Source organism: Brassica napus, chromosome C4 (assembly GCF_020379485.1).
Source record: "Brassica napus cultivar Da-Ae chromosome C4, Da-Ae, whole genome shotgun sequence".
Classification (NCBI taxonomy): domain Eukaryota; kingdom Viridiplantae; phylum Streptophyta; class Magnoliopsida; order Brassicales; family Brassicaceae; genus Brassica; species Brassica napus.
This window is the reverse complement of record NC_063447.1, coordinates 51569232-51592316: the sequence shown is the minus strand read 5'-3', so window position 1 is coordinate 51592316 and position 23085 is coordinate 51569232. Positions and strand designations below refer to the sequence as shown.

The following is a 23085-nucleotide window of genomic DNA, read 5'->3' as shown; positions in this document are numbered from 1 at the left end:
TAAAGATGGTTGTTTTGGTTTTTGGATTTGGTTCATGTTGTTGATGAGAAGTGATCTAAAGGGTCGGGTAATGATGTCTGATGCAGTATCATGTATGCAGCTTGATCTTTCTGGAAGACAAGCAAAGGATCTGGTTCATGTGTGGTTTTTGGTATTGGGAAGTGGCTCAAGACTGAACAGAACGTTCTTGTTGCATGGACTCGCAGACAGTTTATTTGGAGAGGATTCGGGTATTAATTTCGGAAACGAAGAAGAAGATATCGCAACAAGTAAATGTTCACTGGTTTGATAAGACTTATTGCAGTACAAGCCTTGCATAGTTTATATACTGTACGGTTCAGAGTATGAAATTTAAACATACTATACATATAAGTTTAACGTGAAGATACTGGCTCACATATTTGGTTCTCCTATTATGGCTTCTAGTGTCTCGAAGTTATATGGTGCGGTGAAAGTGGCAACAATGTCTATACTGGGAGCAGGGCAAAGGCTTATTATTTTCTTTTTGAGGGCGCCTGATATAACGGGTGTGTTAGAAAGTTTGGTGGTTTATTGGTTTTTGGTGGTTGGGATTTCAAGGTATTATTAAACTCAAATTAGCTAGCTCTTGGGAGCTTTTTTATATTTTTAATTGAGAGTTAGTTGGAATTGTCGAGGTATGTGAAGTACGTGAACCATAAGCTATCTAAGAGAGATATGACATAAACATAAACCAAATTTTTTATTTTTATCTGAAACAAAGCAAGATTCAGAGTTTGTTCAAGACTTTCAAGCACACTTTGGATTCGATAATTTGGTCACTGTAGATCCAGTGGGAAGGAGTGGTGGTTTAGCGCTTTTTTACAACAATGAGTATCAGAACCAGGTCTTATATTCTAGTAATAGAATGATTGATGTGGAAGCGGTGGCTCTTGGGAAGACGGTTTATCTTACGTTTGTGTATGGTGATCCTGTTCCAAAGTTAAGGGAACAAGTATGGGAACGTTTGACTAGATATGGGCTTTCGAGATCGGAACCCTGGTTCATCTTTGGTGATTTAAATGAGATCACTGGAAATCATGAAAAGGATGGAAGATCTTTGCGAAGTGTTGATTCTTTTATTCCTTTTAATAATATGATAAGGAATACTGGTTTATTGGAATTTCCGGCTCGGAGAAATAAAATGTCATGGCAAGGGAGAAGAAGAAAAGGAAAAGGGGCAGTGACGATAAGATGTCGTCTAGATCAAGCTTTAGCAAATGAGGAGTGGCATACTCTGTTTCCATGTTCTTATACAGAATATTTAGGGATTGTGGCATCTGATCATCGCCCAGTGGTGGCTTACGTAGAAGATAAAGTCACCAAGAGAAAGGGCAATTTCGCTTTGATAAAAGATGGATTGGACAAGAAGGTTTTCTGGAATCAATTACAATGGGCTGGTCAGATTACAGTGAAAGAAGTGAAGTTGAGATAGTGGAAAAAATTAGTATTTGTCGACACGAAATTGCTAAATGGCGAAAAAATAATTCACCTTATGGAAAGGAAAAAATTAATGATTTACAGAAAGCTCCTGAGGAGGTACAAACAGATAATTCTAGGTCTTAGGAGGATATTGTAGAGGTTTCGAGGAAATTGTAAGATGCATATAAAGACGAAGAGGGAGTATTGGCACCAGGAAAGTAGGAATACGTGGTACTCATCTGGGAATCTTAATACAAAAGTCTACCATGCTTTGATTAAGAAACGACGGGTCCGTGATAGGATTGTAGGTTTACATGATGCTGTGGGGGAATTGGATTACAAAGGATATTGCTGTGGAAAACGTGGCAGTAGACTATTTCGAAGAACTTTTTACTACCACTTCTCCAACTGATTTTGATGACTTCCTCACAGAAGTAACACCGTATCACTCCTCAGATGAATCAACGATTGTTGAGAGTAGCAACGGAGAATGAGGTTAGAGACGCTTTGTTTATGATGCACCCAGAGAAGGCACCAGGACCAGACGGCATGACAACTCTTTTCTATCAACACTCCTGGCATATTATTATAAAGGATTTGGTGGACATGGTGAATAATTTTTTGGTTTCTGAAATACTGGATCTGAGGTTAAATATTACTAATATTTGTATGATCCCAAAGACGGAGATGCCTACAAGAATGACAGAACTGAGGCCAATCAGCCTATGTAATGTTGGGTATAAAATTATCTCGAAGGTTCTGTGTCAGCGATTGAAGATATGCTTACCCTCCCTCATATCAGAGACCCAATCGGCATTTGTGCCAGGAAGGTTGATCTCTGATAATATTCTTATTGCTCATGAAATGTTTCATGGATTAAGGAATAATAAGGCATGACAAAGAAAATATATAACAATTAAAACGGATATGAGTAAAGCGTATGATAGAGTGAAATGAGATTTTCTCAAGTCTCTATTACAAAAGATGGGCTTTGATCTTTATTGGATTACATTAATGATGGAGTGTATATCATCGGTTCAATATCGGAACCTACTAAATGGTCAACCACGGGTTCTTATCGTTCCACACAGGGGCTTATGACAAGGGGATCCTTTATCACCTTATTTATTTATTCTATATACTGAGGCTTTAATTGCAAATATTAAAAAGTCGAAAAGATGGAGACACTTAACGGGAATGAAGGTAGCTAGAGCATGTCCATCGATATCTCATTTGCTTTTTGCGGATGATAGCATTTTCTTCTGTAAATCTTAAAAAGAAAAATTTCAAACCATCCTCAGGATTTTAAAGGAATATGAGGTTGTATCAGGTCAGCTTATAAACTTCGATAAGTTCTCGATTCAATTTGGGCACAAAATTGAAGAATCAACTAGACATGAGATAAGTGATATATTGGGCATCCAAAATCTTGGAGGCATGAGATCCTATCTAGGTCTTCCAGAAAATCTTAGGGGGGGGGGGGGGGGGGGGGGGTTCTAAGATACAAATTTTTAGCTTTTTGCAGGACCGGCTAAATAATATAGTTAATGGTTGGACTTTCAAGTTTTTTTCACAAGGTGAAGAAAGGAAGTGATTATTAAATCAGTGGTTACGGCATTACCAAACCATGTGATGTCTTGTTATCGTCTACCTAAGGCAACCGCCAAAAAAGTGACGACCGCGGTCGCATAATTCTGGTGGAGTCCAGGGGGAAGGACAAGAGGCATGCACTGGAAATCATGGGAGAAAGTATATCTTGATAAGGAGGATGGAGGACTAGGTTTTAAGGATATCATTGATTTCAACACAGCGATTCTTGGTAAACAATTGTGGCATCTGATTGAGAAGCCAAATACTTTATTTTCCCGAATGTTCAAAGGACGGTATTACAGGAATGCATCACCCCTGAAACCGATTCGTTCATATTCTCCGTCATATGGCTGGCGGAGTATCGTTTCTGTTAGATCTCTGGTAAGCAAATGACTGATCAAAAGGGTGGGATCAAGATCATCTATATATGTATGGAACGATCCATGGCTCCCAACTACTCGCCCGAGACCAGCAAATAAAAATCAACACAATTTCAACCCATGCCTAACAGTAAATTCTCTTATTGATTCTACTTCGCGAACATGGAATTCGCAAGCACTCAGAGCTTTGGTGGATCCTCAGGATGTGAAAATTATAGAAAGTATACCACTGAGTAAACCCAAGATAGTGGACAGGGATGGATGTCATTTCACAAATAATGGAAAGTATACGGTTAAATCAGGATATCAGATACAACGAGTTTATCCAGACAGGGACAAACCACCTTTAATGTTTGGACCCACAGTTGATGCTTTGAAGTAGGGGTGGACACTTTACTCGATATCCGAAGTGGCATCCGAACCCGATCCGAAAAACCCGAACCGAAATCCGAACCGAAGTAGCAGAATACCCGAACGGGTATTGAATTAGGAGAGATTGGATATCCGAACCCGAACCCAAATAGATATCCGAAAATAACGAACATATGTATAATTAACCTTATATTTCTAGTTTACATCTCTCATTTTACATAAAATATTTATATTGATACTACACATATTTTAAGTTCATATGATATACGTAATTGAATGATGCGCTACTCACTTAAAATGCATGTCAAATTTTTTATTTCAAAGATTAACAAAAAGTTACATCCAAAATTTACAAACAATAACCAAATTAATGTTTTTTTAGTTTCAAAATGTTAAGTCTAAATTTATTAACCGTTCAATCTATCAAAAATAAAAAAATTAGTTAAAGGAAAGTTATATTTTTAAACTACAAAAAATTTGAGAAATGAAAATTTAATTTTGTTTTTTTCAAAATCTAAATAACCGAGCCCGATCTGAAATAACCGAACCCGAACTAAAAATATCCGAACCCGATCCGAAGTACAGAAATACCCTAACGGGTTCTACACCTCTATACCGAAATACCCGACCCGAACCCGAACGGATATCCGAACGCCCACCCCTACTTTGAAGGCGTCCTGCTGGAAAATACGGTGTCCCCTAAAGTTAAAACATCTTCTATGACAATTGGTAACATGCTGTATAGCAGTCAAGAAGAATCTGAAAGTGCGAGGAATACAAGGAGACATATGTTGTGCACGTTGTGGAGCGGATGAAGAATCGATCAACCTTGTGTTTTTTGAATGTCCTCCAGCATTTCAGGTTTGGGCTCTCTCTCCAAGATACCATCAAATCCATCTATCTTCCCCACAAGCTCCCTCTTTACAAATATGGATCATCTCTTCTGGAGAGTTTCCCCACTGATGGATGATCATCAATTTTCATGGATACTTTTGTATATTTTGAAAGGAAGAAACAATAAAATTTTTAGTAATCCGAACATGGATCCAAGGGACACGCTCAAATTGGCCGAAATAGAGTCAATACTTTGGGCTGAAGCACAAGTATTGAACGGAAATAGGATAGTATCCCAGGGCCGAGGTTACGACTCTCCCATCAATCCCAGGGTGATGGTGTTTTACAGATGGTTCCTGGAAGTAGAATGAGATTTTCTCCGGACAAGGGTATCTGAGTACTTTAGAAGGATTTAATGGGCTGTTGAGAGCAAGGAATGTCCGAGCTTGTTTATCTCCTCTACATGCGGATATAGAACCACTACTCTGGGCAATGGAATGCATGAAAAACGTACGCCAATTCAAGGTTACGTTTGCAACGGATTGTTCTCAGTTGGTGAAGATGATTTCAGAACCTAAAGAATGACTAGCATTTACAAATTATATGGAAGATATTAAGATTCTGAAAGAAGATTTCACACGATCAGAGATTATCTATATACCAAGGACACAAAATTCAAGAGCGGATAGCCTAGCACGCAGTGTCAGGAAGGAACCGTCTTTCGTCGTTCACATGGATCAAGATCTGTTGGGATGGTTCACAGAGTCAGTATGAGTCTGTAATTGATGACAGAAAAATATATTTAATGTTACCAATAATATTTTAATAAAAATGTATATTTTCTTAATGTGTGTGCACTAATCTTAAAAATCAACTAAAATGAAATAGGTGAATTATATTTTAAAGCTCAGATAAGTGACATTGCATAATTGTGGAACAGAAAAAAAAAAGTGGAGTAGCTTAAAAGAGAAATTTTCAAAAAGACCTAAAATTTGTTTTAAATGAAAAAAAAAAGATTTTCAAAAAGAATAGTTTAACTTTTTCTATATAAAACACTCATGTAGATAAATTATTTTTACTTTTATTCAATTAAAAGTAATATTAATAGGTTGTCAAACTACAACTAACATCTTATGAACAAACACAAGGCTAGAAAATACATTTATGATTGTAATCTTGCAAAATCCAAAGCTCATAAAGTGGTTTATACTACATAAGTTGATCTTATAATTAAAATTTAAAAAATTAAGAAAATATGATTAAAATTAGCATAAATCATCTAACAATGAAATATGTAAATTATAATGTAATAAAATTGATTAAAATGGTTATTACTGGAAAATATTTGATATATATATAATTCAAGGTTAGGCGTTTTAATGTAAAATCTACATAAAATTTATTGGGCATTGACAAAGAAAAACCAAAATAAAAACAATTAGACATCACACCCTAACTGGTAGAGGAAAAAAAAGAGATTCATAGTTTCAAAAGATCAGCAATTATCTTTCAAAAACACATATAAATATGAGAAACTCTATTTTTTTTATTGTTGTATCTTATCTTAGAACAAGAAGGAAACATATAGTCAATACCAACTTAAACAATTTTCATCGTTCATATCACTACCTCAACTTTGATACCATGTCGACTTCATCTTAAACTATTTTTTTCAAATAAATTAACTGAACTATAAAACTTCAGTCAAAATAATATTGGTTAACCACGCTGAGCCAAATAGCACATATACACTTTCTCATTTGCTAGTTGACATGGGTAATTTTTTTTCTTTTGCAAAAATTACCCAAAAACCGAAAAATGTATCCAAAATTTTGAAAAAAATTCTAAAACCCGGAAAACCTAAAAAAAACTTAAAATTAAAAAATAAACAAACAAATCTGAAGACCTAACCAATAACCCGAGAAAAACTGTAAATACACGAAAAATCAAAAATGTACTCCAAACCTCAAGAAATCTATGAATACCCAAAATTTCAAGAAATCTGTAAATTTAAAAAAAATCCCAAATATTTTTGGGATGTTGGATATTTATAGTCTGTCACAGATTTTGGTTATATTTTGATTGTATATTTTTGGTACTAATTATTTTGTTTTGAGGTATATGCAGGGGCGGACAAACGTTGTTGACTATGGGGGCACGTGCCCCCTACTACTTAAAAAAAATCAGAAACACATGTTAAAATTCTATCATATTTCGCTACCTTATCGCTCACCAACGACATGGATAGGTTAGAATGGATGCATGATGGAAAAAAATCGAATGTCTACTCAACAAAGGCAATCTATAACCTGTTGCGTGTGAGGCAACAACGAGTCCCTTGGTGTAAGGAGATCTGGTTCTCGAAGGGAATTCCACGTCACAAATTCTTGCCATGTGTTCGTTTTTGACAGATGCCCTACCAAAAACAGAATGGTGGACTGGGGAATTGACACTGATCCAACTTGCATCCTCTGTAATTCGTATCTTGAATCAAGGGACCATTTGTTCTACGCTTGCTCTTACTCTTGGGAGGTTTGGCACTCGATCGCAGGAAGAGTGGGTTTCTCTACACCAAGAAATTGGAATGTATTACTCGGTGATCTGGAAAGGCTGAAATCACCGCAACACATCAGATTACTAATGCTTTTGGCTTGGCAGGCTACTATCTACTGCATTTGGGAAAGAAAAACAGATTCAGACACCCATCAGCTATCATCAAGGAAATTGATAAAACCATCAAGTTAAGGATTGCGGCAATTCGAATTGAAGATCCACAATTCTCTTCATCTTTGTTCCAAGCATGGCCCCACTGATCTCTTCTTCAATGCGGCCTAGGGTGATATGCAACTCTCTCTCAATCCTCCGTCTTCTTTCTGCTAGCTAACTAGTTTGCTTGGGCAAGTAAACTTTTAGTTGGGCTGCTACTAATAGCTTCAGGTTCGGTTCTTTGCAAGGCATTTGCCACTAAGCCAGGCTTTGTAAACTTTTTAGTAGAATATAATCTAGCAAAAAAAAAGAAAACCTCCTCTTATGATATAAGAATCTTACTGATGATATAACACATTCTTCATAGACGAGAGAGCTATAAAAAATGAAAACTATACAAAATGAATCATTCTTCTCATGAATTAAATAGAAGTTCGTAACAGTAACGGTTGTTAAATAGGGTAAAAGGAAAACAAAGTTGAAATTGGATTTTGGAATTAAGGTTTATAGATTTGAAATTGGGATGGACGGGCCATCACCGAGTTTGAATTTGAGAGGTGGAGGACAAGAGCTGTGTGACGTCGATGGTCAATTTCACACTGGCAATTTGCTTTGGATTGGATAAGGTATAAATCTAATAAAGATAAAAATAATCAGTGTAGAAGTATCCGTCTTGATTGCTTTGCTCTTCGATTGATCTAACCCAATCTATAATTCTCTCTTTGTTCTCTCTCCCAGGTACTCTCACGTATGGTCAGTTCGCGACTCCAGTCACTAGTGTGTTTGCTAAGAACAGAGAAAGCTAAAAGAAGAACCCAAGACAAGCAAGTTTTAGAGGTCTCCTCTGACCTTGGGTATATCTCCTTCAGAATCAGAACCTGGTAAATTAGTAATTCTCTATCTCTCTTTATTGTTTTACATAAGCTTTTTCTCTTGTAACAATGGTGGATTTTATTCCGTTACAGAGAAGAAGCAAGTCGTTGGAAGAAGAAGATCAGGTTGTTACGGTCAAACCTTCTCCTCTGACTTTATAGGTAAGTTAGTCAGCTCGACTTTGGGTCAGCTTCCAATTCGCCGAGGCCCAATTACTAACCGCTTATGTGTTCTCTTGTTAGGTTTCAGCTGGGCCTAAGCTCATATCAGATTATTCAGCTAAATCACACACCAAACCTCACAATCTCCACCTTGGTGTGAGACACCACTGATGACTGTGAACCCTAATCTCGAAAGAGCTCAACATTGTCTTCAATCTCTGACAACGCTTCTTGCATGTATTTCGAGTTTCCAGATCCTGGTTCAAGCTTTGTTTGTCCTCACTTCAAGCTAGGTTACTTATTCTTACTAATCAGACCATCTCCCTTTGTCTCTCTGTCTTCTGAGACTCACTCCGCCTTCTTCATCGTCCTCTCAGTTTCAAAGACGACGATCTTCTTTTCTCAAGCTTCAAGCACCTTCAGACGAGTTAAACACCCGCTGAACTTTTCTTTTGGTAAGGTCTTAGCCAACATATCATCTGCTATTATCTCTCGTATGAAGTTGTACATCACTGCAATGTGTTTAGTTCTTTCCATGTAGAGGAAGTTCTTGGCTAGATATATCACAGTTTACCTCCACCACTCATGTACTTAGTTTTAACTCTTCACAAATGCCTCTTAACCAAATTAATCTTTGATTGCATCGGATAACGACATGTACTCCGCTTCGGTGGTTGATAAGGCGACAATCTTTTGCGACGAAGACCTCAAACTCACTGTGTTTCCTTCTACAATGAATACATAACTTGCAATTTATCTTTTCTTATCTAATTATGCAGCGTAATCCGAGTCACAGTATCCTCTGACTTTAAAATTCTCCTTCTTCGTAAAAGTTAAGTTTAAATCCAATGCTCTTTTAATATACAAAATTATCCATTTGACTGCTAACTAATGATCTCTGCCAGGTTTACTCATGTATCTACATACCATTCCAACAACATATGTAAGGTCTTGCCTAGAACCCACCATTGTGTACATGAGGCTTCCAACCGCACTGGTGTAAGGTAATTTTTCCATCTCCTTAGCTTGCTAACTCCTCGTCTTTAGTTAGGGCCTTTAGCTTAAACTGTGAACCAAGCAGTGTACACACTGCTTTGAATTTCGACATTCCAAAAGTTTTCAAAACTTTAGCTAAGTACTCATTCTATGATAGAACCAAAGATGATTTGGTTCTATATTGTAGTATATCTATCCCTAGAATCTTCTTAGCATGACCTGAGTCTTTCATCTAGAACTTTTCACTCAATTGATCCTTTAGCTTCTGAATTGTGCCCATCTGCGTGGCTGCTACAGCATATCATCAACTGAATCAATATGTATACCATATCCTCCACCGTCAATCCCTTTAGATACACATAGGAATCATATTCACTTCTCTTATACTTATGCTTCATCATGAATGCGCCAAACCTATGATTCCATTCCCTTGGTGGCTGTTACAACCCGTATAGTGATTTTTAATAGAAAAACCCAACTTTTCTTTTTCCTTATGAACATATCCCTCTGGCTGCTCCATGTATATAATTTCCTTCAATACCCTGTGTAGAAACGCCATCTTCTCGTCAAGCTGCTCATGTTCTAAATCGTAGTTTACCACTGCTGATATCAGTATGCGAACAGAAACATGTTTGACCACGGGTGCAACAACATCATTATAATCAATTCCCTCTATTTTCGCATATCCTTTAGCCGCCAGCCTAGCTTTGTATCTAGGTGGTTCAACTCCTGGGATTTCAGGTTTCAGTTTGTAAATCCACTTACACCCGATGAATTTATGATCCTTAGGTCTCTTTGCATATTCCCAAGTTTGATTTTTCTCCAAAGATACGCTTTCTGAAACGTCGACCGATTATTCTATTGGACTATCGATCGACGCTCTTGGTCAAGCGTTAATGCACGGGTTGAATGTGCTCACTAATCTCACTTGATCAGCTCTCGCCTTACTCTTAGCAAGTCTTAGCTCAGTTAGGATGGTTTCAGGGTGAGATGCAAGCTATCGCTTATGTCTACAACTCTTAGGGCAAGTTCTAGGTAGCTAATCTAGAATCATGCATTAATGACAATCCTAAAGATGAATATCACAACTTAGCAATCTATAGTTGGGGCTAATCCCCCATAACCTATTTAAACCCTAAATCTAACAAAGAGAACTACTCAGACATGACCAAGCAATTCATAACATCAATTAGGTATGAAAACTGCATTAGATAAATAGATATATATTAATAGAGTTCCATTCACAAAAATCTTTGGATCTTCTCTCCAATCTACTAAAAATCCTAAAAACCTTTTGCTGTGAAATCAGTAAAACAAGAAAGCACACTTTGCCTCTAACATGTTGACAAAACTTATATAATTAGGTTAAAACTCTTCAGGGGTAATCTTGTAAATAGGTGAAGAATTGGGCTCTAAGGCGGCTGAGACCAAACGTGCTTTCTACGCGCTTCGATGTTGATCGATGTCAAGATGTGAACATCGATCGATTATTCTTCATCAATTTCGACCGATGGTTGTGCTCGATGGTCATCTCGGGTGCTTACTCCAACTATCTCCAAAATGCTTCAAAATCATCACTTTCCTCCAAATCACTCCTGATCGTATAAATATACTAAATAAACTCTATAATATAATAATTAGTAGTTAAAACACTTATAAACCATGGGAAAACATGGGTCAAATCCATGGTCTATCACGTAGGCCAAGAAATCAGCATCTTCGAACTTTGATGGAGGTTTTGTGGTCCTCATTTCCCTGTCTCTAGCTAATAAGTATGTTCCCAAGTACTGAGTCTGATGGTCTCATTTCTCTTAATCTGTTTCCGATTCAAGTTCTGATTATGTACCGTTATGCATGTTCCTCGTGTTGTCTCGGACATGTGAAGACTCTGCCTCATCAACTCCACCTGAATTTGAACGCCCCCTTCAAATTCTTCTAACTCACTCCTAAAGTTCACTTTCTTCTTATCTCTTTTAGTCTCTGGTTCCTTATGCAACACTTTCTGATCCTCTTCCTTCTCAAGATCCTTAAAGAACCTTTCCTCGTTGAACACTACATCCTTGCTGATGACAACCTTCTGTTCCTTTAAAAGCCACACTCGATATCCCTTAGTACCCTGTGCATACCCCAAGAAGATCCCTCTCGCTTCCCTTGTACTTATAGTCTCTTTAACCTTATGAACATATGCAATGCAACCGAATCTCTCCAGATGACCATATTCTGGATCACAGCTTGTCTATTTAGCTTCTCGAATCTCAAACTCAATTGATGCGTTTGGTGACCTATTAATTACGTATAATGCAGTTGACGCTGCCTCTTCCCAATAAGTTTCTTCTAGACTAGTCTCACTTGCCATTGCCCTCACCTTATCCATTATGGTCCGATTCATACTCTCGGAGAAACAATTTTGTTGTGGTGTGTAAAGACAAGTCTTATGCCGTTTGATTCATTTTTCTCTGCACAACGCGTCCATCTTCTGGTTGCCAAACTCCAACCCATTTTCAGTCCTTATACACTTTATTCTTTTTCCAGTCTGGTTCTCTACCAATAGCTTCCATTATGTAAAACAATTAAGAACTTCATCTTTAGTTTTTAGAAAATATATCCAAACTTTCTTGGAGTAATCATCAGTTAAAGTTAAGGAGTAATGAGCCCCTGATAAGCTCGGTGTTGTTGTTGGAGAACCCCAAAGGTACGAGTGTATGTACTCTAACACTCCTTTGGTAGTGTGTTTGGCTTTGGGAAAACTCTACTTGTGAGATTCTCCCATTGTACACGCCTCTCAAAATTCTAACTTCCCAACTTCTTCCTTCTTCACATATCCTCTCCTTACCAATGCTTCCCTTGATCTGATGTTCATGTGAGCCATCTGTCAGTGATATCAACGATTTCCTTTACTGTGTTAACCTCAGCCTTTATGACATTTCCTTGAGGATAGTACATGCATATTTTTCCGATATCACCTTCTTATCTCCTTTGTAGAAGTGAATCATGTAATTCTTTCCTCTGTATCTACAACCTGACTGTTCTAGTTGGCCATAGCAAATGAGGTTCCTTCCCATTTCCGGTATATATCTGACGTTGCTCAGAGTAACTACTGACCCATCTTGGTTTTGTATGATAACTTTTCCCATACCACGAACCATACAATAGGTGTCGTTGTCCATCATAACTTTGTTTCCATCAAAATGTCTGGAAGAAGACATAAGTGAAAAGGTTCCATTAGAACAAAATAAATATAATGATCCATATAACGAGAAGGAAACAAAAAAAAGAGATTTCTATCAACTACGCCATAGATGAAAAATTATGGATACGAAATAAGATAAAAGATGTTGATGGAATGTTTCTTTTTCTGTGTCCAAAGAAATAGATCACGAAAGTGATAATCCATATCCAAGGTCCATTTTGGAATGTCATTAAAGACATGACTGGGAGATGTGGAAGATGGCCATACAAAATGAGTTACACTCCCTGAATAAAAGGAATGTTTTTGGACCTATAGTTATAAAAACTGAGAATGTAAATATAGTTGGGTACAAGTGGGTATTCGTGAGAAAGGGAAATGAGAAGAATGAGGTAACACGATATGAAGCCCAACTCGTTGCCCAAGGTTTTTCTCAGAGACTGGAAATTGATTTTGAGGTAACGTATTCCCCGGTAATGGATGCAATTACATTTAGATTTTTGATAAGCCTAGCAACATCTAAAAATCTTGAAATGCATTTAATGGATATTGTGATTGCATATTTTTATGGATCATTGGATAATGATATATATATATATATATATATATATATATATATATATATATATATATATATATATATATATATATATATATATGTGTGTGTGTGTGTGTGTTTGTGTGTGTGTGAAAATCCCTGAGGGATTGAAAATTTCATAAGCATTAAGAACAAAATCTAGAGATATTTGTTAGAGATATTTGTTCGGTCAAGTTACAACAACAACTTTACGGATTAAAGCAATCCAGATGCGTGTGGTACAATCGCTTAAGTAAATATTTACTGAGAAAGGTATATGTGAATAATGTGACATGTCCATGCGTTTTTTTGTTAAAAAATCATGATCAGTGATGTATGTGTAGAGGAACTGAACATAATTGAAACTCAAAAGAAGGTTGATGATGCACAGACTCATATGAAACAAGAGTTTGAAATGAAAGATCTCAGATAGACAAAATTTTGTTTTGGACTCTAGATAGAGCATTTTTTAGAAGGAATATTTGTGCATCAGTCAAATTATACGAAAAAGATATTGAAACACTTTTATATGGACAAAACGAGTCCTTTGCGTACTGCAGTGGTTAATAGATCTCTCGATGCTAAGAAAGATCCTTTTAAGACCTGTGAAGATAACGAAGATATATGAGGTACAGAAGTACCTTATATGAGCGCTATCGGTGGGCTTTTATATCTTGCAAAATTGTAGTAGCCGGAAATTGTTTTAGCTACTAACTTACTTGCAAGATATATTTTTTCTCCTAATCGCAGGCAATAGAACGACATAAAGCACATATTTTGTTTTCTCTCCGAGGTACAGTTGATTTAGATTGATTTAGATGGATTTATCCAAGAAACTCCGAGTTTGGAAGAGTTGGTTTTGCAGATGCATGATACTTATCAGATCCTCATAAAGTCCGATTGCAAACCAGCTATGGTTGTACTGTTCGTTGATCCGCGATCTCTTGGTGTTCCCAGAAACAAACTCTGGTTGCGACTTCTTCAAATCATGCATAATCTACTGCGCTTCCCGAAGCATGTCAAGAATGTGTATGGCTTAGGTCAAAAAGTCATCACATACAGGAAGCAAATGGAATGGTTACTAAGAAAGAGACAACAAAAATATTTGAAGACAACTCGGTTTCTGTTGCTCAACTCAAAGAAGGCTATATTAAGAGCAATAGAGTAAATAATATTCCTCCAAGATTTTATTCATGCATATGAGAGCTTGAGAAAAATCAAGATTTAGACATCGAGTATGTACGGTCATGTAACAATCCGTGTGTCTTGCTCACAAAGACTGTTCCCACTACAACATTCCGAAACACGTCTATGATATCGGAATGCGTCATTTACGTGACATACGAAGGGAAAACTATATTCATTATTCTTAGGAGGGGATTACGTCAATGTATTCTTTTTCTCTCATGATGGTTTTATCCCTTCAAATTTTTTCATGACTAGGTTTTTAACAAGGCAGTACGTAGTAGAAGATGGATAATCAAAGGCGAGTATTAAAATCCAAATGACACTTGTCATACTCTTACACTATCATCAACAACAACACATGTCTTTATATCTCTTAAAAAGACTGCAATATTTATTGTACTATAAATAGTACATGTACATGAAAAATGAAACATACAACAGAGCCATCTCCTTCCATGCTCCTATGGCAGAGCCAACTTTCTATGGGCCTCTTAAATTCCATATGCCCTTATGACTCTCATGAAACATGAATATCCGATTTTATCATTTTTTATTTTTTAAAATTATTTAAAAAAAGTAAAATTGAAAAAGATTCAAATTGAAAAAATTGAAAAAATATTAAAATTTCAAAATTTAAAATTTTCAAAATTTCAGATTTTTAAAATTTCAAAATTTAATTATTGACGTACAACTGTCGAACTATGTTATACTGATATAGCTTTGTTATAGTGAGTACTGCTGAGTTAATTATACTAAGTTTTACTAATAATACTGAGTACTACTGAGTTAGTTATACCGAATTTGGCTGAGTTATACTCCCTCTGGATACAAATGTAAGACTTTTAAGATTGTTCACACATTAAGAAAAATTAAATATTTAGTTTTATCTATTACTTTTTGGTTTTACTTTTAGTTAATTCATATTTTAGTTTTAAAAAAATACATTAATTAAAAGATAGAACATCATACATTTATATACAAAGAAAAAAACTAAAACATCATATATTTGTATCCGGAGGGAGTACTGATTATACTGCTGAGTTAGTTATATCGAGTTCGACTGAGTTATTCCGAGTTCAGTTGAATTATAATGATTATACTGGGTAATACTAGTACTACTCAATTATTTTTAGCAAATTCGAATGAGTTAGTATCGAGTTATACTGAATTCATATATGAAGATGAAATAAAATAGAAAACACAAAAAAAAATCCTTGCAGGGGAGAACAACAAAAACCCTAAATAATAGAAAACTCAGAAATATCATTAACAACCCTAAACCGAAAAAAAACCAGAATAATAAGAACCATAAAATCAAATAATACCCAAATTTTGCTTTACCAACCTTAAATCGCTAAATCTATAACAAGAAGAATCATCAATCAAAAACTCAAACGTTCTTCAGCCGTCAATTCAGGTTGAGCCGCCGCAATTTCTCTTTATGTGGAGCCATGGTTGATGATGTCATTACCTCAGACTGAACCACCATAGGTGATGTTCTCTGTTATTATTATCCATCATAAAAGAAGAAGAAAGAAAAACAAAATATAATAAAAATGTTTAAAATAAAAAAAGGTTTAAAATCGTGAAAGGTAATAGAAGGAGAGAAGAAAAGAGAAGAAGCACCGCAAAAAAAGGAAATAAAAAATCTTATATATATAAAGTTGGCTTGTGCTTTGACCACAACCTTCCACGTCATCAAAGAGGATGGGGCGCTTTTGGACACGTCAGCACTCAACCAAAAGCTCTTTTTTAACGTTTGTTTCTTCATCATCTTTGGGCTTTGTTTAATAGCGGGCCATGAAGACCTAAACTTTCATCCTTTCTCGTCTCCGCTTCATCTTCCAGGCACTGTTACGGAAAGCTAACCCTACTTCATACCACCTCCAAATCACCGGAACTTTAACGCCTCATATTGCCGTTCAGTTCATGCAATTATGACTGTTATTAACAACATCGCACGTCTCATTCAATTTCATCCTTCTTCCTCCATGGTTCCTCAATCTCTCCACCATAACAGCCTTACCTTTTCTTTCATCCTCTCCCTCTCGACATATTCTTCCGTACCGTCGCTGACATAACACCAAAGCAGGATCTGTAACACCAGCAAGTAAGAATTATTTGAATCATAAAGTAGAATCCTCTCTTCTTTGATTATGGTGGTTTGATCAAGAACAATCTGACACTTTGTTACTAGCCAAACACTCTTGCTTTTGCGGCCGCTTCATCTTCTATACAGCTGCGGCCAGGTCGTTCCACTAAATAAAAAATTGGGGAAAGATGGTCGTGTTTGTACCAAAACTGTGAAGAAATCTTCATGCAAGGTTATTGTTTTTTGTAATCCTTATGTTTTTTTTTGTGTGTTTGTTCTTTGAAGATGTAATGTTTCTTTACAACTTGATTTTGACATGTCTGTGATCATGCTGATGCAATTATCTCACTGTAGAACGATGGGAACCGAACGATAGGAACCACACCAAAGATGGGATCCAGATTGTGCTGATGGGAACGATAGTGGGAACGAAAAGCAGTGCGAATGAACTTTCTCAAGGTATTGAGTCAGAGAGAGCCGTACTGCTTAGAAAAGGCGAGAATCATTTTGGGTCGTAACAGTAGTTAAATTCTGTAAAATAATAAAAACGAAGTAAATTCGTAGCTAATGTACGACCTATTTACGTGGAAACTTTACGAGGAAATGACGAGAAAAAATAAACGAGTATTTTACGAGAAAATATTTACGAGGAAATGACGAGGAAAGATAAACGAGTATTTTACGAGGAAATACTTTCGTGGTATGTATTTTGCGAGGAAACACTTTTGAGGTATTTACGTGTAGTTTACGAGGAACACGTTTCGAGGTATTTACGAGGAAATATAGCGGCTTCCTTACGTGGAATATTTACGTGGTCTTTACGACGAAATGATGTACTTCGTCTTTACGACAAAATATTTTCCTCGCTAAGTTACGAAGAATTGACGAAGAAATATGTATTACGACGGATGAGTAACGAGAAAACGTGTTTCCTCGCTAATTCCTCGTAAAGCCTCTTTTACGACGAACTCACGAGGAAAACTGCCTTCGTTAAGCTTATGTTTTCTTGTAGTGTAAACTACATGCAGCTTTCGCTTCTTAATATAAAATTTATTAATTCTTATGCAATATAATTTTTTATATTATGTACATTATTTTTTTATTGGTTGATATGTGATTTGTTAGATAGTTAATGATGTTTTTGTCTAGTTAAATATTTTATTAAAACTGTGTATTAAAAATAAGGTATATAATAGAAAACTGATGGAGTACAGACTATTCCGATTAAAAAGCGGTCCATATAAAAAAGAATTTTAACGTTAAGACTTCTCAACTAAGTTTGTTTTGGGTAAAAACTCTCAAACTAATGAATTAAACCCTAACATGTTATAATTATCATTACTACCGGTAAATCTTTAGTTTAGGGGTTTCCACGTTAAGTAAACATAGTTGAAGGGTTTTGCCATTAAAAATAAAAAAAAATCAAAAAAAAATCAAAATTTATAATATTATCTAAAAATTAGTAACTTAAATTTTTAAAATTAGCATTTTAATTTTTTTTTGTAATTATATGAGTTTGATGTGTTTTTAAGATCAACATTATATATATATATATATATATATATATATATATATTAAAATGTACAAACCCAAAAAATATAATAAAAATTATCTAAAGATTTACCTGTAATAAAATTACTAAAAAAATTAAAAATTTAAAAAACAAGAAAATATAATAAAAATTATATCTTATCTAATAAAAATGTAATAATACATCTTTAGATAATTTTTATTATATTTTCTGGGTTTTTACATTTTTAATTTATACAGATATAATGTTGATGTTCAAAACACATCAAACTCATATATTTACAAAAAAAAGAAATTAAAAATGCTAATTTTGAAAATTTAAGTTACTAATTTTTAGATAATGTTACAAAATTTTGATTTTATTTTATTTTTAATGGTAAAACCCTCAACTATATTTACTTAATGTAGAAACCGCTAAACTAAAAATTTATCGGTAGTAATGGTAATTATGACCTTATAGGATTTAATTCATTAAATAAAGTTAGTTTGAGGGTTTTTTCGTTAAATACTTAGTTTTTGGAAATTTTATCCAAAACAAACTCGAAAGGTTTTAACGTTAAAAATCTAAATAAAAACTCTTATAGATTAGAAAAGTCATTAAATTCAAACTTATTATGACAATTCTCTTTTCGGCCAAAACCTTTTACTTTTCTTCCGTAAAAGTAATGGGAAACATATAATTTACTAAGTTTCCCATCATTAGTCTTGGGGAAGAATCATAATTGTCTCACATAAAAGATCCCCGGTCGTGATTCCAGTGAGTGAAATCATTATGGTATATCCTAATAACATCATCGCGCATCACTTCTACATTATTAATTTTGAAATGTGTGGATAGTAATATATAACATGCTTACATGCATATCTAACTTTAGTCTGTATTTTAACTACTTGGTGTATAACGAGGATGCCGTGTATCTTTCCGGATATATATATGTACCCGCTCATTTTGTTGGATACATGGTGTAAACATGGTTGAAAAATGAAAACAAAACGAGTTATTTATCAATCATCCAAACAAAGAAAAAACCGTATGCATCGTTTGTAAATCCGCTCACCCGGCAAACTGGAGAACGCGGGTTTAGAGACACATGTTTAAAAGTACAAAGTAGAAATAACATGTCTTTCACCTAATGATATTTACACTTTTAATCTCATGATAATCGCATATAATTCAATATCAGTAAAAAAAATATGCGATTATCACGAGATTAATATCACCTTTGGGAATGTTATCACGCTAAATAATACCATATCAGTAAAAAAAAAAGAAAGATATATCCTAAAGTTAAAAATAATCAAAATGATTAGACACATGGTAAGGCTCATCCCTTTCCTTCCTAGTCATCATAAACCTCGGCGGCAAAAAATAATTAACGCTACGATTATCACTCTTAATCTTGTGATTAGTCTCTTCTTTAGGGACCCAAGGTGGCTTTATTGACCTGATTAGTGCCCAATTAACACCTTCGAAGAAGTCATGTCTTTTGATCTCAATAGAGCCTTTGAGACTCCCTAACCTCTTCTTAGGGTTCTTCACCAGTAATTTGGTGATAAGATCTTGAGCACTCACCATATTGTCGTACTCTTTCTGGCTATTCACTATAACCTTTGGGAATGTTAAGGGTGCTTTAAGAATGTTTACTAGCGTTTTCTCGTTGTTATCGCCTTTAAACGGAGTCGTCCCGAATATCATCTCGTACATGAATACACCGAAAGTCCACCAATCAACTGCACTTCCATGCCCTTGCCCTGACAAATAATAACTAGTTAGCAAAATTGAACATTTGTTTGGCTTACCTAGCTACAATCATAGAAACATAATTTTCACTCAAAAAAATAAAGCAAATAAAAATTTATAAAAATATATTGCCGTGGCTATACCTGAGATTACCTCCGGCGCCAAGTACTCATGTGTTCCCACGAACGACTTAGAACGAGCGTTGATTGGTTCAGCGAAAATTGATGGACATCCACCGGAGAGATCTCTAAGCCCACTTGAAACACGAGAACAAGAAGAAGGTTGTCGAGAGAACGTTCTAGAAACATCATTACTTTTGACGGATCCGCTAGTACATTCTGCTGTCTCGTGTATTGTGGTGGTAATAACATTCTTTCTTCTTCTTCTTCTGCTAGAAGCGGGAGAGAAGCAGGAGATTACGGGGTGTAATGGAGTCGTGGTGCAAGAAGGTGTCGAGCATATGCTGAAGTCATCATCATCATCATCGTCATGGACTTGACGGTCATAGTCATTGTGGTTGAGGAGCTGTGGAACGACGTTGCATTTGAAAGAGAGATCGAAATCAGAGAGCATCACATGACCATCGCCTCTTATTAATACGTTCTCCGGCTTTAGGTCTCTATACACAATTCCCATCATGTGGAGATACTCTAAAGCAACTAGTGTTTCTGCGGCGTAAAACCTGATATTATCCACCATTTGATGATTAGTTGCTACATTGCCAAAATATGTAAACCTACTAATATATATATATATATATAGAGCATTTCCAACTTATTTTTACATTCTCTTCAATAATACATAGTATTAGAGGGTAAGTTTACTCCAATACATATATATATATATATATTCCTCTATAATAGATTTATTTAATAGCATTTTTTCTATTTTCTACTTTCTATTTTTTTTTAAATGTTATTTTACAAAATAAATTTGAATAATATATCTCTATTATAGAGTTACTTTATTTTAAAGAAAAAAATAAATTAGAGATTGCCTTCACCACAAAAAGATTGGTACATATTTTTAGCCGAAAAAATCTAATCCAGGTCCTGCGAAAATGGGTGGTTACAGAAACCATATATAAATCGGTCAACTAACACAAAAGGTGAAAACATTTTCTTGATAAGTATACATAGTGCCATTTGATAGAAAACATTTACAATTAATAAATAAGTTTTGGTTTTTTTTTGTAACAAAATAAGTTTTGTTTAAGAAAAGAAAATTGTGGTTCAAATCTAAAACGAAGCCCAAAAAAAAAAAAGCAAAAGAACAATTGAAACCTCTATTTTTAGATAGTGGATGGAATACTATTGTTTAAAGAAGGATTACCTAGTGGAGGAAATACCAAAACGTTTTGACTGCTGGCGTAAGCGGGCGGTGTAGAGATCACCACCGGAACAGTACTCCATGACGAGAAAAGAGTAATGAGAAGCCTCAAACGCTGCGTATAAAGTTGGGCAAAAAGGATGATCAAGCATCCCTAAAATCTTCTTCTCCATCTCCGCCCTTCCAAGCTTTTTCTTCACCGCCACTGCCTCCTTGTCCACAACCTTCATGGCGTAAAACGCGACCTCCGGGCTTCCACGTATTTGACAGAGGTACACACTTCCAATGTCACCACTGCCTAACCTCTTCAGAAGCCGGAAATGTTCTAACCCTACCGCACGGCCGCAGCGTCGGCGTAGCCTAGCCATAGCTTCCCATGCGATCTGGTTGGCTTTGTGAGGCTTTGATTGGTGGTTGTAGGTGTTGAGGTCATGATGGTTACTTGGATGAGATATAGAGCTACTACAACTAGGACTGGCCGTGAAAGAACTACTTAGCCAGCTCGTGCGGCGGCTGGAGTCTGGTCCGGCTGTTGAGGTTTCATAATCGGACTCATGGTCTTTGTAAGACTTTGTGGAGTTTGCCATTTGAAGCGTTTTGGGTATGAAAACTGTCTTGTCAGTACTATTTATCATATTCTCCACCTTATTCACTTTTTGTATTTTTGTTTATATATTTACTTTCCAATCAATTTTATAAAAGAAAGTAGTAAAGATAACACCATGCGTGAAGATAACCGATATAGATCTAATGCGGATATGAACATAAAGGAGTATTGATGAGATGCACATGTCAGGCATGCTTCGCCAAGCTGACACCACCACTATCCTTTGTTTTCTGTAAAGTTAAATGCTTGAACAATAAAATCCTATCCCAGCTTTTACCTTTAGGTATTAGAATATTCGATAATCCGTAGATGGCCAAATTATAATGAATAACTTTAAAAGTTACAATTACGTGAGTGACCAGTGACCACAAACTTATTTTTATTTTTATCATCATTTACATGTACGTGCGAAAGATAAATTTATTTGGTTAACAAACAAAAACAAAGAGATTGACAAATTATGGAATTATATTGGCATGTTAGAATCAACACACAAGTGCAGTAAAGTATTTATAATTGATTGTATGAAATTTGAAGTACAAAAATTAGTTATACTAGGTAGCACCACGCACGGATTATGAATAAATACATATAATTGTTTTTTTGACTTTTTACTAGTAAATTTTCAAAAACATTAGATCATGGACATATGAAAACACATAAGAAAAGATTTTACTTTATTTTTAAATGCTTAATCTCTTCAACTTCTTTCAGTCGTAAGATGTTATTTTTAATATGTATTTTTGGTAGGTTACTCCCGAGTTTTTTCACATATTTATAATTTAGTTTACACTATTATATTTTATATATACATATATAATGAATATATACTGTAGTATAAAAATAAATTATAAACGAAGTTAAAAAGATTGAAATTCAAAATAGATGTCTTTAATATCAAAAAGTGCATTTGGGATGATAAATGAATAAGAAGCCAACTTAGTTATGATTCAATTGTTTTTCATGTCATAAACATTTTACAACTTTTAGTATCTTTATAATTCCTACACCGCTTTTTCCTTGACGATATATACATTATTCACTGTATAATACATTTGGTGTTTCAAAAAAAAATACTACATTTAGAACCGATATTGATAATAATACAATCATTTTAAAAAAAAATATTAGTAAACCAGAAATGTCATATTTCGTAGAACGTGAGCTTCAGCTTCTTGGCGCACTCTGTCATAACGTTGAGTAAGATGTCTAGCATTCTCCAATGGAGCTCCCAAAACCATTGTCCGTAATGGCTTAGAAAGCTAAAAGTTTCAAGTTAAAATTCCAGACTGAGATGTGATTGTTGTAGCTAAATTGCAAAATAAAGAAAGAAGCACGTAAACATCATGAAACTAATCGGCTTTAAAAATCATTCATAAATACATGAGGTAAAAAAATGCAGATGAAGCAAGTTGATCTTGCCACTAATGGCCGTCTTTGCATTAACCGGTGGATGGTCTCACAATAGAATTTGTGAAAGTG

General features: G+C 35.2%; 1 protein-coding gene and 1 long non-coding RNA gene across 3 annotated transcripts; one reads left to right on the top strand and one right to left on the bottom strand.

Moving 5' to 3' along the window:
- The first annotated feature begins 4152 nt into the window (after positions 1 to 4152).
- On the top strand, positions 4153 to 20196 carry LOC111205432. Of its 2 annotated transcripts, none has more exons than XR_002658006.2 (6): positions 4153 to 8203; positions 8288 to 8356; positions 8438 to 8649; positions 8734 to 8811; positions 9136 to 9360; positions 20063 to 20196. It is a non-coding gene; the product is annotated as an uncharacterized LOC111205432 (long non-coding RNA). The 2 variants fall into 2 exon arrangements; XR_002658005.2 differs by lacking the exon at positions 20063 to 20196 and adding an exon at positions 16751 to 17029.
- On the bottom strand, positions 18908 to 21660 carry LOC106445437 (protein kinase PINOID 2). The gene is made up of 3 exons (XM_013886997.3): positions 21000 to 21660; positions 19811 to 20349; positions 18908 to 19678 (listed from the first exon to the last, which is right to left on the bottom strand). Exons 1-3 carry the CDS (start codon positions 21629 to 21631, stop codon positions 19215 to 19217), a joined length of 1635 nt encoding a protein of 544 aa, XP_013742451.2. The 5' UTR covers positions 21632 to 21660; the 3' UTR covers positions 18908 to 19214.
- Positions 21661 to 23085: the final 1425 nt, after the last annotated feature.

Coding starts and splice junctions, on each gene's coding strand:
- LOC106445437 (XM_013886997.3), bottom strand. CDS start 21,631: ATGATAAATAGTACTGACAAGACAGTTTTCATACCCAAAACGCTTCAA. Junction 20,350..20,999: donor TTTGGTATTTCCTCCACTAG/GTAATCCTTCTT, acceptor GGATAATATCAG/GTTTTACGCCGCAGAAACAC. Junction 19,679..19,810: donor GGCGCCGGAGGTAATCTCAG/GTATAGCCACGG, acceptor ATTATTTGTCAG/GGCAAGGGCATGGAAGTGCA.